General features: G+C 43.6%; 1 protein-coding gene across 3 annotated transcripts in view; it reads right to left on the reverse strand.

Annotated features, from left to right (window-relative positions):
• PCNX2 (pecanex 2) overlaps window positions 1–17,450 on the reverse strand; it is a 3,925,748-nt gene that overhangs the window by 3,414,025 nt on the left and 494,273 nt on the right. For all 3 annotated transcript variants that reach the window (XM_069606982.1, XM_069606983.1, XM_069606981.1), the window contains exon 5: window positions 2,275–2,428. In XM_069606982.1, the coding sequence (XP_069463083.1) occupies window positions 2,275–2,428 (154 nt within the window). The remainder of the gene's footprint in view (window positions 1–2,274; window positions 2,429–17,450) is intronic.

The raw sequence follows: 17,450 nt of genomic DNA on the forward strand, positions 1-17,450 counted from the left end.
CTTCTCCCTCATTGCAGTGGTCTATCCAATACTGCTCCCCAAGTAGAGTGCAACGGGAGCCATCTCCCTCATCAGAGTGGTAAATGGAAGCCAAATAAGGCTATGAGTTTTTCAAATTCCTTAAAGGGGATAAAGAAACTAATGCAAGTTTTCTTCAAGAGTGCTTAAAGACAACTGTGGATAACTTTTATGGAAGGACCAGGTGAAGGGAGTATTTTCCCCCTGGTCCTTTGTTTTGGAACATTGAAGGAGTCACTTCTACTATAAGACGGAAGCAATGCTCCCGGAGAAGAGAGTCATTCTCCTGGTGAAGGAACTACGAACTTCATTGTAGTTAAAGACTTACGTTTATAGGGTTAGGATTAGTTTAGTTGGTTTCTGACGGAGGAGGGAGAACATTTAATTTTGAGGGACATTCTGACAACTCACGAAAGTTTTCCTAGGTTAAGGCAGGTCCAGCCCTTAGAAGTAGGGAGAGATAGGTTTCTTTATTGATTTAATAAAGGTTTTTAGCCCACAAGATGAGCTCTCCTTGTCAGTCTCCTTGTTCTACACCCTCACACATCTCCCCCACCATAGCCAAGCAATTCTCTACCCCATCCACTTGGACCAAGACACAACAATCGTCAAATCTCCAACTATCCAGGGCACAACACAAAACTACCGCCTCAACTGAATTACCCCCAATTAGAGCAGGAAAATTCATTCATTTACTTATTTATTTATTCATTCCTTCATGTATTAATAATGAAATTCCTGTTGAATGTACATCTGTGTTTAGATGTGTCAGAAATCTTATGTGTCACTAAGAACCAGCAGATCGTCACATGTTTTGGATTACAACTCATATGATCTCTCCTCATTGTGCTGGACAGGGCTAATGTTAGTTTGTTAGTTGTAGTTCAACACATTTGGAAAGTCAAGGTTTATACAAACAGCTTCCACAATTACCTTCAACCGCCGCCAATATTTTTCATTGTTAGAGAAGAAGGAATTTGTCGGCCAAATGTAGAGCAAAGCCACTGTTTAGAGTGACTGAATAACTGCACCTTGAAAGGTGCAGTACAGTGGGGCCAGAGCCTCCTTGATATATGATATGATATTTTATTTATATCACGCTCATACACAATTGTTTCACATGCCCCAGCAATCCCAAAGCTCCTATACATTAAAAGAAAATTGCATTACTGTTTTGCCTGCAATATGCATTGTCTGGTAAGAGTTGCAGAATAAGAGGATTTGCTTATCAGAATGGGTGCTGCTCGTGGGTGAATTGGTGTTTGCTTTTGTAAAGTCAGCAAGGTGAAGGTGTGCCCCAGTGACAACTTCACAAATAACCCCATGTGATATATGCCATCAGCAGGCATAGACATTCTGTAACATCGACAGAAGGGCAATGCATGTCTATAAAAGGCACAACACATTTGCATTAATGTTTTGTACAAGGATGTTCTATACTACTTAAAAACTCTTTACACAGTATAGGCTGTCAAGATAGCCGGTATGGACATATATCTTCAAGTGGTGCAGTAAGAACTGTGAAAAGGTAATGGATTGCACATTACCACCTTGTGCACCTTCTCGTACTTCATCTCGCGTAATAAAGTACAGAATCTCCACACAAATGCAGGGTCAAGGACTTTTCTTTCCACAGCAGGGGCTTGTATTCGAGGTTTTGAGCATGCAACACTATTGCGACAATCAGCAAAGCCAATGGGCTTTTTGAAAGAAAAAACGTTGGCCCTGTCCTGGAGCACAGCAACACTGTTGTAAAGAGGCCTTCGTCCAAGGGACAACATAGTGGATGCGCTTATTGTGCAAGATGTGAGAGAACTGGCCCCATGGAATTAATGTTGTTCAACTGAAGTTGCACATAGGCATGCGATGGCAGAACCTTGTACCATCTGACTTTATCAAACTGACTTGTGTGGCTGTACCTAGTAAATGATGGTTTACCTGGGAATTTTAAAGCTGTACTCAGCACATGGTAGCAGTGCCCGACCTGTGAGTAGTGCACACTAGCAGTTAATGGTTACACGCTGGCATATGACATTTAGCAGTAGGTCGTGTGGTGTCACTTCCAGTCAGTTTTGCTACGTGTTTGATGCTGGCAAATGTCTGACCCTGGGCTTAGGTGTTTGCCATGCTTGCCCTCATGACTACAACATTCCTGTGAAACACAAGTATTTGTTCTACTTTTCCATGCCAAGAGAGCTACCACATTCACACTTAGTTGAAATCATAATTATATTCGACATCTTAATGAGAGAGTACCTTAATGAGAGAGTACTGGCAACTGGACATGACAAAACAGAACTGGAAGAGCCACAGGTCTTTGCAAAAACCTTTGTTCAAAACTGAGAATCCAAATAGTGAAACCAAGACTGCCAGCAGCACGGAATATATATTATCTTTAATATGTTCGGATCTAGAAAAAAATGGAAACACGTTAATTCATTGCAAGTTATCTTTGTACAAACTTAGTATATCTAACACATTAAGGCAATGCATAAGAGTTAGCAGCATTCCAAGTACCAATCCCATTGATCAGCAGGTTAATAAACATTTGAATTGCTTTCCATATGTTATGATGGAGACGGTTTTGAATAGGCTTTCAATATTTCAAAAATAAAAGTAAATAAATCAGTAAACAGGGACTCAACACATGATGACAAAGGCAATGTGAAGGTTGGTATGATACTTATTTGTAGAATATATTATCTAGTATTAAAGTACTGTGAAACTTTTTTAAAAAAAAACGGAACAGTACAGTGCTAGACTGGGGGAGACGCACTTCTTACAGCCATTTGCAGTGAACAACCCCTACTGCAGTATTTCCATCGCTTGCGCTTCAAATCGTTGGATTTGCATAAAAATCTAACATTAAGTAACTTAACTTGAGAATGATTGCATTTTTCCCGAGACTTGTGAGAGGAATTCAGACATTTTCATCCTCATAGGCAGAGTAACCGAGGATTGTTTGAGGGATCATACTATGTATATGAGAGAGCGAGAGAGAGCGCACAAGATATCTCCGATAAACTTGTTTGAAATGAATTTCCAATAAAACAATGTTATAGGTCTCAAGAGCTAAAAACATTTCCAGCTTTTTTGATTGAACAAAACTGAAAAGAAATGATTTGGTACACATATGTGACCAGCCAGCCGCTGAACATTTCAGTCGCTATTTGCTGGACTTCCTCTAAGTTATAAGCACTGAAACATTAAAAACAACAATACCAACAGTCACAGAAGAGCAGTGGAAGGGCTTTTATACAGACACCTTAGCAGATAAGAGGACACGTCTCTTGAAAAATAGGACCTTTGGAGAAGGCCAATAATGATGTTAGCCAGACCGATGGTGTTCTTGTTAAGGTTTAAAATATCTACCAGGCATGAGTTTGTGAAACATACAAGAGGAACATGAGTACTATGGCAAAACTGATGTAGCACAACCAGCAACACATCTGCTGTATGCTCTTTATGTGGATCTTCACACATGGCTATAAGTACCCACATTGAATATCTATTTTCATTATTCTTTGGCCCACGCTTTAAAGTGTCTACTATTAGGCCATTGGTTGGGGAGGAGCACTGCACTGGAAGGAACACTAGCATTGTGCAAGAATACAGTGGCAATCCTGAGGTGGACTGGCAAAACAGGTAAGTACAAAAAGAAAAAGAAAAACGTGTGTGTATGTGTTTATGTTGTTGGCATGTCTGTATTTGAGAACATGCAATGAGAATGAGGAGAGGAAGCTGGTGCTTGTGATGAGGGCGTGTGGGAGCAGGGAGGGAGGGAAGGTGTTGCCAACAAAACGAGTTTTAATAGCCACACTTGCTGCAAGGCAAAGTGATATGTGATAACAGTATGCAAACATCTTCTTAGATTGTCATTATTAGTACAGCAACATGTGTGTTCCCTACAGCCATTCTACTGGCCTTATTGGGCATACCTAACATGAGTGCGTTTCCGACAGCGTCATTACTGGCATATATAGACCTGATGGAGGGGGCTGGGCTACATGGCAGCCACAGAGGACACAGAGCTCCGTATTCCTGGGCAGTGACCCGCCACCCAGAACCAACCACAGTGCATCTAAAGAGCCCTGGAAAACAGAAGGCAATGCCTGCTAGTGACAGGGAAACTCTCTCCCGAACCAACACGCCTTCAGTCTGGCTCAGAGAAGCAACGTGAAGAACCGCTGAGTGAGGGCCAACAGGCTGAGCACCCCTTCCCAGACCTTGCAGCTTGGATGGAGAATCACTGTGGTGTTCCACCTACTAAAGAACAGGAGCGTAGAGGGAAGGCTGGGCGAAGACCCAATGACCAGAAGATCCACTAAAACCGCCCCACCCAAGTCAGGAGTGAATGGCGTGGCAAACTGCATAGCTGCAACAGCCCAAACGAGGAATCTTAAACCTGTTTTTAGGTACCTGCTCCCTTTCCCGCCCCTGACAATCTCATTCCAGTCTTGGATATCCTCCACCCTGTCTCATGCCCCCCCCGCCCCATAATAATATCAAGCGGACGGCAATTGTGGGTGGATAACGCCACAGCTGCTTTATTAGGCAGGAGCTAACTGACAGGTGTTCCGCTTTCGGCAGCGCAGCATCAGGGTTCTGAGCTGGTGCCTTTACACATTTATAACCTTTCCCAGATCTCCTCCTGCAATCAGTGGCTTTCCCAGGTTGCTAACCTCTTACACAATTACATGTTGCCCATGTGTCTTGACCTCTTACTCCTATTCCCAGGTGCTTTGACCTCTTCCCAGTTCATAATTTCCCAGGTCTATTGTCCTCTTACACAATTCCCCATTACCCAGGCGTCTTGACCTCTTACTCATATCCACAGGTGCCTTAACCTATTATACATTTCCGAATTTCCCAGGTCTCTTGGCCTCTTACACATTTCTTCGTTTCCCAGGTCTCTTGACCTCTTAGACCACTCCCCCTTTTCCAGGTGACTTGACCTCTTAAACAGTGCCCATTTCCCCAGGTTTCTTGTCATTTTACCCAGTTGCTCATTTCCCTGTAGTTTTCCCATGTGTCCTGCCCTTGCCCTTGCCCCCTTAATGTTTCCCCCCCAGTGAATTGTCCTCTTCCCACTTGCTTGCTGCCCCACGGTGGTGTTGCCTTCTTTCCCATTATTCCCCAGGACTGTTGTCCACTTACATGCTTTCCTTTCTTCCCTGGGTCTCTGGTTCCTTAGTTTCTTGGCCTCTTTCGGCCTCCTTTGGTTTCCCCTGCTCTCTCCCATTCTTTTACCCCTTTCCTCGTCTCCTTTGTTTCTGACTGACCTCATTATCCTCCATTACCTCCCCCAGCTGATGTGCCCTTTTTCAGTGTCTCTGGACCCCTGGCTCTTCTCCAACCTAACTTATTTCCCTGCGCACTTATACCTTGTTGCTTGCTAGCCCCTTCCGCCTCCCACCCTAGTCACGCCATGACTCTTTGGCGGCAGACACAGAGGACAGAGGGAAGCGGTTGCTGTGCCGTCACAAGGATGCTGATACGAGAGGGTGAACGCTATGCAGTATAAGCACAACATTAGATACTGGTGGGAAGCCAGGAAGTAAAAAGCAGAATGGAGGAACGGGACTGAAAGACTATATAAGGCTCCAGACAGTTTAGCGTGGTGTCAAATTACCGGAGGGATATGTTAAGTGGCAGACTGCACACGAGCAATTACATGTGGAAGAACGTTTGCCAAACCACGTGAGTTTACGAGCTCGAGGAATATCACAAGACCCTTTAGGATTAATACAAAGCGAATGAAGAGGGAACATAGAGTTGTCGTGAAGACCTGTATCGGTATACCGTTTTTACTGACCAGAAGATATGACCTATACAGACAGTACATTTAAGAAAAACGGGAGCTGGCGTGCCCCTGAAGAATTTCCTGTTAATGTTTCTTTATTGTGTAGAGAGGAATGAAACATGTAGGGTGTATGTTGTATGAAGTTTGAATGAGTGAATTAGTTTCTGTAACGAATGAATGGCTAATTTTAGCTGATTGAATTGCACTTTATTGAAAGCACCAACACTTTAATAGCAAACTGGTGGTGAGGAGCTGAGGACCGTTTGTTTTATAATGATAATTGCAATGTATGTAATTTTGTGCCAACATTGTCGTGTTTGAATATCTGTCTACTGTTCCATGAAAGAAAAAAATCAGCTACTGTTTATTAACTGTTTGAAATATAACTACGCATTGTGAATTAATAAAGTGTTTTTATATTAGGCGCATTGTTATTGGGTAGTATGACACTCTGATTTTACTGAAAAGATTAGACCTTTAAGTATTTGTGTATCTGCAAGGATAGTGCCCTATAGAGGGTTTGCTTTATTGGGTCGTTAAATAACCCTCTTGTCTCATTGGGTTGCGAGGCCTTGACCTCATACACATTTTCTCATTTCCCAGGTCTCTTGACCTCTTACAACATTCCCCATTTCCCAGATGACTTAACCTCTTACACAAGTCCCATTTCCGCCGGTTTCTTGTCATCTTAACCAGTTGCTAATTTCCCTGGGGTTTTCCCATGTGTCTTGCCCTTGCCCCTTTAGCGTCCCCCCCCCCAGAGACTTGTCCTCTTCCCACTTGCTTGCTTCCCCCCGGTGGTGTTGCCTTCTTCCCTTCTTCCTCACTGTTCCCCAGGACTTTTGCTCTCTTACAGGCTTTCCTTGCTTCCCCCGGTCTCTGGACCTCTTACCCGATCCTTGGGTTCCTTAGTTTCTTATCCTCTTCCTGCATCCCTTGGTTTCTCCTGCTCTCTCCCATTCTCTTACCCCGTTCCTCGTCTCCTTTGTTTCTGACCTCAATGTCCTCTACTAACTCCCCCAGCTGACGTGCCCTTTTGCAGTATCTTTGGACCCCTGCCCCTTCCCCAACCTAACTTATTTGCCTGCACACTTATACCTTGTTGCTTGCTAGCCCCTTCTGCTTCCCACCCTGGTCCCGCCATGACTCTTTGGTGTCTGCCACCGCTGAGGAGTTCCCCCACATTCCTCAGCCACCTATCTGGCTGACTCCCTCACACTGGTCCCCTCTCCTTGTTCCTTAGTCCCCTTCGTGCCCCACCCCAACCACCAGAACTGCTCCTCTGTACCCCCAGCCCTAATTTAGTTACATCCTGTTGCACCTTTCCCTTCTGAAATTGCCACATGACCCCACTGTTACACTTTATTGGACCCTTCTGCTGTTACCAGCACCCCCTTTCCCTTCGCCCCTTGCCGGCTACCCCATAGTGGCGTCCTCCTAGTTTAATTCACATCTTGTTGCCTTTTCCACTTTGAAATTGCCACACAACCATGTTTCGTTACCCTTCATTGCACTGTTCTGCTGTTGCCATTGCCAAACCCTCCCTTGCCCACTTGCCGGCAGCGTCCTCCAAGCCCTCTTCCTCCCTCTCCTGCTACTCTGCTGCCTTCCTTATCACATGCTTGTATCTACATCCCAATTCCTCTACAGCTTCCCCGATGCCTATTCTCATGATTGTCATCCTCACCTCCGACAAGTGCATCATGTCCGTTGCAAAGTAGCCATGCGTCCTAATGGTTTTCAAAGTGTGCCTTATGTAACCCATGCCCATACCTTTCAAAACTCCTTAAACTCTGCATTCAACCTCCTCCTGGACCACTATGCAGTGGAAATGGGCCACCATTTTGGCCAATGTGGGCCAGTTCGATGAGTTACTTCACTATGCGGCTAGTAGTTTTGACCATTGTTCCTGAATAAATATTCTTTAAATTGCACAATTCGCCTTACATTTCCACCCGGTCCTTTGCTTTGTCTAGACAAATTGCGTCGTCCTACCACACCCTTTGCGGAGCTCCATAAGATCCTCTGCTATTCCCAAACATTGCGCACCTAATGCGCTCTACCTGTTTGCCCCAAGCCGACCACCCCTGTGATGGAGTTCTTTCTGATAATTTGTTTCACATAGCACATGGAGTCCATAATCACCACCTTGTTAGAACATTACCCCATTTGTGTCCTCCTTCTGATACTCTGCTCTTAGTAGAACATCGGGCAACTAGTGTGCTCTACCTGCTTGCCCCGAGCCAGCCACATCATGTGGCGGCAAACCCTCCTATCCTTACTTGTTTCACTCTAACCAGAAAGTCCCTAATCTCTTTGTGAAGCCAAAACTGCTTCCATCCATTGTTGTGTACCATTGACTATCCTATTCCCCCCGCTTTTGTTCACCTTCCCTCTCATCCTCTGTATTTTCTGACCCACTACCAACCCTGTGCTACTATTCTTCCCAATTCTCGCATACCCCCGCTGCCTGCCCCCATCCCCTCCCTAGTTCCGCCGGCTAGAGCACCCCACGCCTCTGCAAATACTTGCCTTGGGGAGAAAGGGATCCAACTAGCACCCCCTACACTAAACATTGTATACCCAGACATTGTATGTTCTGGGCATTGTGGGAGGTGGCAAACATGATTGCTGCCTTTTCTGCTCTGGGACAATGAAACAGCTGCAGTACATATACACTCCATTGGGTAGCCACTAGCTCTAAGTCATATGAACTACAAACATCTTCAAAAATGATGTAATTGGTAACATGTACACACATTTCTTTTTAGTTCGTTTTTTTGCTCGACCGTCGTGAAGTGATCCCTGATGTCCATTCACACATCTCTACTTTTCCTCCCAGCAGCGCTCCTAATAGCCCCTGCCCTACCTACCTTCACATCAGGGCAATCAGCTTTTACTCCCTCCCGAAAATGTTTAATAGATGTCTATTATCATGAGACGGCTGGCTAACATGGAGTCTGACGCACTAAAGCCATAGGCATTAGCCGGGGCATGTGAGGCCCAAACCCATCAAATTTAACATACAGCAAACAAAACAGGACACCCCAGGGGCAAGTCACAATGGTGGAAGTGGAAAAAGAACTGGTGGTGCTCTGGATGCATCCAAAAGGAGGGAGTGGGATGGTTGGACACACAGATTGGTGGGGGGCTGTGGTGGGGGGAGGGGCGGGGTGCCCAGGATCCAAAACCCATGCTCCCATTGGTGGATTTCAAGGTCTACTCTACAGTAATAATGTCTTATAGTTTACAAACTGCATAATAAAGTCACATGACAACATGAAATACTTATAGTAACATGTTAAGCCAAAAGAATATAATTGTGGCTTTAATCTTTCCAACCTGAATGGTAAACTATGAGTCCTAGAATGCAAGATAGTGCTAACTTGAAAATGTACTTAACCCCACTGTACTTTCAGTGATTAAAGACATGTAATAAAAGAAGCTGTGTAATAAACAAAGCTAGATATGCAGATTCTGTGTCACAAATGTCCAGCTCATTATTTATGATGTTGAAAACATTTGATTAGTGACTTAAAGCAAAAACATTTTTTGGTGCGTGTCAAGATAATAGACATCAGGGATATAAACAAATCTTTGAATAGGCGTTTTTTTGCCCACTTTAGCTATCACAGATTTGCAAGGTAACTTGTGTTTTGTGAGCTCTTTGAGTTGGACGTGTTCCCTCATGAATATGAAAGGTTCTGCCATCGATAAAAGAAAGGTTTTTGAAACCTGAGCACCTTAATGACCCACAGAGCCACTGATGCTGTGTATGTATCGCCTAGCTGTGACTTGGGAAACTGGCAGTGCTTGAATGTCATGCCTGAGCCTATTCTACATTTGGGAGTGTGTGTGTCAGGATCGGTGGTTGGAAAGTGTGGAATTACGGGCGGCTTTAATTCTATTCTGGATAGCGCTCTAGTCCTCATCCAACATGGCGGCCTGCACTATAAATTCCGACTCCTCCCCTTCTGCCGGTGCGTTGTATCTGTTTTCCTCTTGCTACTTCGCTCGCACTCCGGTGCTACTCTTGTGCATTTTCTTGTGATTACTCCATTGTATCCTGGCCCCCCTCCCGGGGTCCATCTATTTTGGTATCTGTGTTTTCAATTCTTTCTTTCCTTTTTGTACGGATTCCTGCCTGTTTAAACCGCTACCCTTTGTCTGTTCGCTTTCTGTCGCTATTCTTTCATCCTCCCTGCTTGCATTCACGGCGCCTTGCCATACTAAACCTGCCGCTTTTATTTAACACGCGAACGGCAGTGTTTCTTTTCTGTACGCGAACAGCTCTCGCGACTTCCATTTCATTTTCTTACTTGCTCCCGGCGACTAGCCGTTCCTACTTAACTTTAGTATTCTATTCTTTCGGTGTTAGGGGATTCTTTACCACAGTATATATTTTATTTGCATTTCCTGTCAGCTCCAGTACTTTTTCCCCTGAATTTCGGTTCATAATATTCTTCTGTGTAATTGAGCCATTCACATCTTGCAGTACTATATTCATCACTAGATTTGGTCTTTGGAAACAACTTTTACTTACCTCTGCAAGACTTCAGAACCAGGGTTTTTTCTGCCTTCCGGCTTTTTCCCTGGGGTGAGGCTGGCCCTCCTGGGGGCCTCCCTGGGCAGTTTCTCATCAATGTCACGGTGGCCTCTGGAGGGGCCAGACCTTATTTACACGAAAGAAAAGGTCGGAAACTAAAGGATAACCAACCCAAGGAAAGGAACAAGGACAATAAGAAGCCTGAAACTGTACTTAAGGATCGTTCCTCTGAGGACTCAGGTGAGGAGAAGGGGGAGTTTGAACCTGAACCTGACAGTGTGAGAGTGTCCGGTGTGCCGCAGACTCTGTTGCAATTTATCCGAGGATCTGAAGTTTTTTGCTTTTGCTTATACAAACTTGGGGAAAAAAAAGCTAAACTGTGCGTGGACCTAGAGAGACACAGGGCCTCATTACATGGAAGGCGGTAACCATGGCGCAATTACCTTCAGAGTTCCTTTGCGGGTCCCGTACTTAACCGCTGGTAAAACCAGCCGTTAAGGAAAGGACCCACAAAGGGACCTCGTAGTAAGGCGGTAAGGGATTACCGGTACAGGTATCCTTACCGGTACCGGTAATCCCTTACCGCCATCCGTGTAATGAGGCCCACAGTCTCTCTTCACTTGCTGCTACTGCTGGCTGCCCCGCCTCCGCTGACAACGCCGCTCTCCCACTCTCAGAAACTGGGCTGAGAGCGAAGTGTAGCGGAGTGTGTAAAGAGTGTCCGGTGTCAGGTGACAGCGGACAGCGTCTATAATCCTCGACGACAACATGTAGTCGAAAAGAGGTAGAAGAACTCGACTTGCGGACCTGCCGAATCAAGGTAAGAAACCAAGATAACATTACAAAGCAACGTACGCTTTTACTTCACAGTGTACACTGAGTATACTCTGAACGCAAAACATGTTCGCCTTGCAGCGGGCGGTAACTGCAGGAAGTCTTCCCTATTTGTTGTTGTGTTTAACGTTGTCATCACAATCACTGCCACAACCACTCATGCTCTCAGAGATATGTTGGAAAACCGGGACGATTTGCAAATGGAGGAAAGCTCCACGCCATCCTGGGCGGCGGAAGCGGGCACCCCGCGCTTGTATCCAGAGGACCAAACCGCCATGGAAGGCCAGAATACTTACCCATTCAATATTAAAGTCAACATAGGAGCTAGCATTGCCTCCTACATTGATTATTTGGAGTCACTGAACGGCGCAGAACTAAGAATGCAGGGTATAGACATAACAACAGAAGTGGCCAAGGAAGAGCAAGTCCCCACAGGTAACAAGGAATTGCTGGCAACAACCTAGAAGCATTATGACAAAAACAGTATGCAACCATCGGATTCTAACGAAAAGACAGAGTCAACAACCGAAGGAAATATGCATAAGTTCGGAAATACAGGGATTGAAAACGATCCAATAACAACTTCAGACATTGTTATTACCAACGAAATCAACTGAAATCAATTAAGATCAAACACCAGGGCGACACCTAAACGAGGAGGGAAATAGGGCCCATGAATTACATAAAATGGGTGCAAGAACAGATGCAAAAAGGAAAAGAGACTTGGTCAACGACAGCTTTAACGGGGAGGACCTGGTTGAAACCAGGGCAACAGAAACCGGGAATGGCCCAATTCAGTTATCTAACGATACGCTCGACACAAGGACGAGCTCCACAAGCCTACATTTGGCCCAAAAAAAACAACTAACAGTTTTGGTGGCTCCAACGAAGTTAGCACTGTACCAAGAATGTGGTTACCCAACAAAAGACCACAAAAACCACCTTCGTTCTCCCAAAAAAGTAACATGGGCAGTGGTATGCAGGAAAGAAATATCTGGAAGCCCAAAGCCTGACTGACTTTATGGGAATTGCCCGTTTTTCATTTAATGGGGTCCAGTCTCTGGAAGACCATGAATATCACAAAGCACCCTACCAGCGGATAGCTCAAAGTGGGCAGGATGCAGTGGATCTGAACATTTCTGATGATGTGTTACTGGAAACAACCAGAACAATGGAAAACAAAGAACTGACAGCAGGACAAACATGTAAAAAGAACACAACAAATCAAAATAAAGATGACAACCGGATGGTGGTCACAAAAGACAACAAAACACAAACTGATAAACAAAAGGAAGGTGAGCAGGACAAGTTGAAAATTATGGACTCACCAAACGCCAGTGCATTAACAACATAAACATTAAGTGAGGACAATAAAGGACCAGGAAAAGAAGGACCAAACCTACATGGATATGCAGAAGAAAAATTCTTGCTAGTATCCACAATAACAGTGATTTTAGCGCTGTTCATGAAACTTTATGAGGATACACCACTTTATTGGCTATGATCCATTCCAAGACAATTGTTGTGTAAGGATTCAAATCTCCGGTACAAAACAACCTGGATAACAGTAATGCAAAGGTTGCCCAACTTTTCCACAACATTCTTGAGCCTATAATAAAGGAAAGAAAAGAAAGAAGATATGCAACAAGGGGGGAATCCTTGGTGATTCAGCCGGAAGACAAGCAAGACAACACGACATGGGCGACAGTACCAGGAAATCAAAGTACTACCCCAATCAATGACAACCTTATAGGTAAAGGGAGAGAACATACAAACGCCGGGCAGTCTGCACTAGAAGAGCTGACAGTTAAAAACAACAAAGTCACTGAGCAAGAGCTCCAAAGGACCCTGTCACTATCAGTGGGGGGACAAAAACAAACACAAACTCCCAAAAAAGACATAATGAAAAAAAACAAAAACAAAATACTAAAACACAACCAAGAGACTGATGTGTGTAGAGACGTGCAGAAGACGGAACGGGTAACAACCAACTTACCGAAGGGCAATCCAACCAATGTGAACAAAAAGACCCAAACAAACAATCAAAGGACGTCCCCTCAAAGAAACTTGAATATAGGGGACATATGCCCACACACGCTCAATGGGATTGAGGAAACCTGTATAACTAACAGATAAGTAAACATTTGTGAAATCTTCATGAAGAACGGGAACAAGGAAGTCCAGAAACAGATGATGTTAACGAAGAGAGTTAAGAATAAGGGAAAAACTGAACCAGGATACAAAAACACGAAGGAGAAACAAATTGAAAAAAAGTAAAAAAATCAGCCCCAAATTCTCTAACCAAAACTCTAACAGCAGTCGTGCCTTTCTTAAAAAGCTCACCCTCACGAAAGAACAAAATAATCCCAAAATTGGATCTGTGGTGGCTAAGATCATTAAAAACAAAGAGCCGAGAGAAAGAAAAACAACAGATACAGTGAAGTTATCAGACGATGAGGAAATGGGGGGGGATGAATCCACAGAAAATGATACTGACACTGATCAAGATACGAACCATACAATTGATGAGAGTGACATGAGTAGCTTGGACGAAGAAGAGGAGGAGGACGCTCAGGAAATGGATGAACCATTAACAAAACAATGAGAACAAAATACTGGGCGGAGCCAAGCCTTTAAATCTTCAGAACCAACGAGAGCTAAAATGTCTGAATACAAAGATGCTAATAGAAAACCCACCGGGCCAACTTGGATCAACGACAAGCATAATGCAGACACTCAAGAGAGACACCCGAAAGGCTGATGACCAGCGATTAGAGAAACGTTTAGTAACATCATCCCTATGAACGGAGCCCCAACATAGGAAGAGAAGCCTGTCGACCACTTCGACAAGGCCCTTGATCATAAACCACTTACCCTTCAATGCATTAAGAAATAGACAACCCGACGAGGACAAAGGTAAGTGCCCTGACCAGCCGGAAGGCCTGATTTTGGCAAGGATGTTACATTATAATGATTGCCTGATCCTCAAAAGATCGAACGTGTTAAGACTATTACATCACATCCTGGCGTTAAGACTAATAACTTCCAAAGACATCGCCATAGTAGAGTTCCCCGAAGCGAAGAGGAACGAACTGACAAAGTGCTGTTACATACTGTCTCAAGGCTGGTAAAACAATTACTATTGGAAAAGGCCTTTCATTTACTACCAATGGGTTTCTACCTATGTGAAAACATCTATGTGATTTCCAAAAAACAAGATAAAAGTCATTCAGAAATCCGATCAAATTTCAAGACAGTTGAAACAACTAAAAAGACGGTAACCTGCCAGTCTCAAAGTCTGACACTAGAAACTAGAACCTCAGGACAACCACAACACACAAGGAACGCAAATATAGAGCCTGAAGGGGAAGGTGCAAACTGGAAGTGGCTAGCCAATTTAGCTGCCAAAAAAGTGCAAAACCAATAATGTCCAAAAGAAACGGCTGGGGAGATATGGACAATAGTGAGTTGGAACACAAGAGGATTCAGCCACCTATTCCGAAAAGGTGAATTACAAAAATGAAGGCGAACATTTTGTGCCTCCAGGAAACGTGGCTTTCCGATGTCCCCATTTTGGAAGGGTTCGAAGTATTATTAAACCCGGCCCAAAAAGGTCAGAAGGGAAGGCCAAAATTGGGACTTTTCTGTGGCTATTAAAAACGATCTGAACTGGTCTGTGGTGTATGCCCAAAATCCAACTCCATATATCCAGCTGCTGGTACTAAAACTGGACCAAGCATCAGAGGCTAGGCAGCGAGTATTGATAATACTGAACATCTACTGAAACCCAGTAATACACTCAAAAGCTACGCTACCAGAAGATATCGGAGCAATATTAGATATACAGAGGGAAAAATGCCACGACCCAATGTTTATAATACTGGGTGACCTAAATTGCTCCTGTCTTAACTCTATCAATCAGTCTGCAGAGCAGGACCTTGTGGAAACAACGAATAAGCAAAAACGAGGCACCTGTTGGAGGAACACAATCAAATCAAGAGATTGTGTGATTCTAAACGGAATTACGCTAAGGATGTCCCCACCAGAACGGACTTGGAAGGGTCCATACTCAACAGCAATCCTGGCTTACATATGAATTTTATCGAAAATGTCACATCTAATCGAAACCTTGGAAGTGATCCCTACATTAGTGATTTGTCATAACATCCTAGAACTCACATGTAAAAGTATAAGTAACAACAAAAGAGTCATCCACGAGAATCTATCATCAGTACCAGTAAATCCAGGTAGAAACAGATTAAGAATAAAATCAGAAAACTCCCTAGGTTGAACTCAAATTTAAAGACGTTGATCAACCAGATGCAAATGCAAGAGGAGAATAACGCCATTGATTATATTCCTCTACTGAAGGAGTTCAAAACCACTCAGAAAATGGGAGATAATAAACCAAGTGTGAAGATGCACTTTTATGACAAATTGATTGTAGAGCGGAAAAGAACTATTAATAAAAGTATTAAGAGGTTAAGCAAGAACACACATCACAACACTGCGAATGAAATACATAAACTTATACAAAAACATCGCACTGGCATCTTCAACATGAAAAACAATGCTAAATCAGGACTCCTTGCATATTTTAGAAAAACTTCAATACAGAAACACAACAGAAATTTGGCAAACAATTAATGAAATGGACGCACCACAAGACGCCTTGATAGCGAATCCTATTTCAGCAAAAACCTAGTGTGTCTTTCATACACAATTGCAACCAAAGATCCGTACAGGAACAATTCTTAAGGTATGCTCCAATGTAGACGACGTACAATTGGACATAGATATCGCTACCATCGAAGTGATAATTAAGAAACTTAAAACCTCCAGAGCTCCGGGACCGGACGGTCTGACGAATACCATATTGAAGGACAACCCATTACTTAATTGAATATATAACATCATTAGGCAAGGTTCCAACTTCATGGAGGGACGCAATAGTTGTCCCCATCTTCAAGAAAGGGGTTAGGACAAATCCTAACAACTACTGTCCTATAGCCCTTCTTGATGTGTTGGGCAAGATATACGCGTCAATCCTCTTGAAAGCCTTGACCATATTGAGCGTCTCGGCAGGAAGAAGAGATCCCTGGCAGTCAGGTTTTTCGAAGGGTAGAGGGACTTCACTTAACATTTTTTTGATTAATTTACTTAAGGCAAGAACTGCAAAAACCAAAGACAAGAAAATATGAATAGCCTTTGTGGATCTATCAAAAGCGTTCGACACGATCAGCCGAGAAAAACTATGGTGTACATTTTCTAAATGGCTCTTTCCCCTGACAGTCCTGGAGAACCTTAAAGACCTGTATACCTAGACGACACTCAGGGTAAGACTAGATAAAACGGGATTAACAACAAACCAGGTAAGCACTACCACAGGTCTGAAACAAGGATGGTCCTTAGCCCCAGAATTATATAACCTTTACGTCTCAGACATTGAAGAGGCATTGCAAGAAATACATGCTTTTCCACCGAAAGTTGCAGAAATACCAATCGGGAGGCTCCTGTAGGACTACAGCACCAGTTGGATGCATTACAGGTATACGTTGATGCAAACAAACTATCAATCAACCCAGATAAATCACCTATACTTAGTTTGTCAACATCCAAAAACAACAAGAAGACCAAGTTTAAATGGGTTTTGAAAGGCAAAAAAATGCTGGAAGTAAATTTGATCATCTACCTAGGAGTTTGTGTTAACAACAGCAAATGTGAGGCTCCAAGATTTGACGTGCTGAGAAGGAAAGTTACAAATCTGGCGGCTCAAAGAAAGATCCTTCTACAGAGATACTGTAGCTTCACTTTAATCCCACTAATAACTTTCTAGAGAACGAAAGTAATCCCAGTATTAGCCTATGGAGCAGAAACAGCATTTGGGCTATCAGATAAAAATTGGCCCAGGCTGGAGGGGATGTTCTGGCGGACAGTATTACAACTCCCAAAATCGCTGTCAATTCAAGCGATTAGGAGAGATCTCACCTTGACCTCATTAAAAGTTGTAGTGGACTGGAAGACTATCTTGTTTTACCGAAAATGCCATGAGAAACCTTTGACGGGAGGCTTTGAGGCCATTAATAAGGCAATGACTGACCGCAAAGGTTTCAACCGAAGCAAAAATGGCAACAAAAAGTGTGAAACAATTTTGGAGGGCTTAAAAGAGACAAAAGATGATCTCTTAAATAATCCCTGTGAAACAAGAACAAAAAAACTTTATACAAGAGACTGGATACAGATGCAAGA

Source organism: Ambystoma mexicanum, chromosome 4p (assembly GCF_040938575.1).
Source record: "Ambystoma mexicanum isolate Mex_15411 chromosome 4p, UKY_AmexF1_1, whole genome shotgun sequence".
NCBI lineage: Eukaryota > Metazoa > Chordata > Amphibia > Caudata > Ambystomatidae > Ambystoma > Ambystoma mexicanum.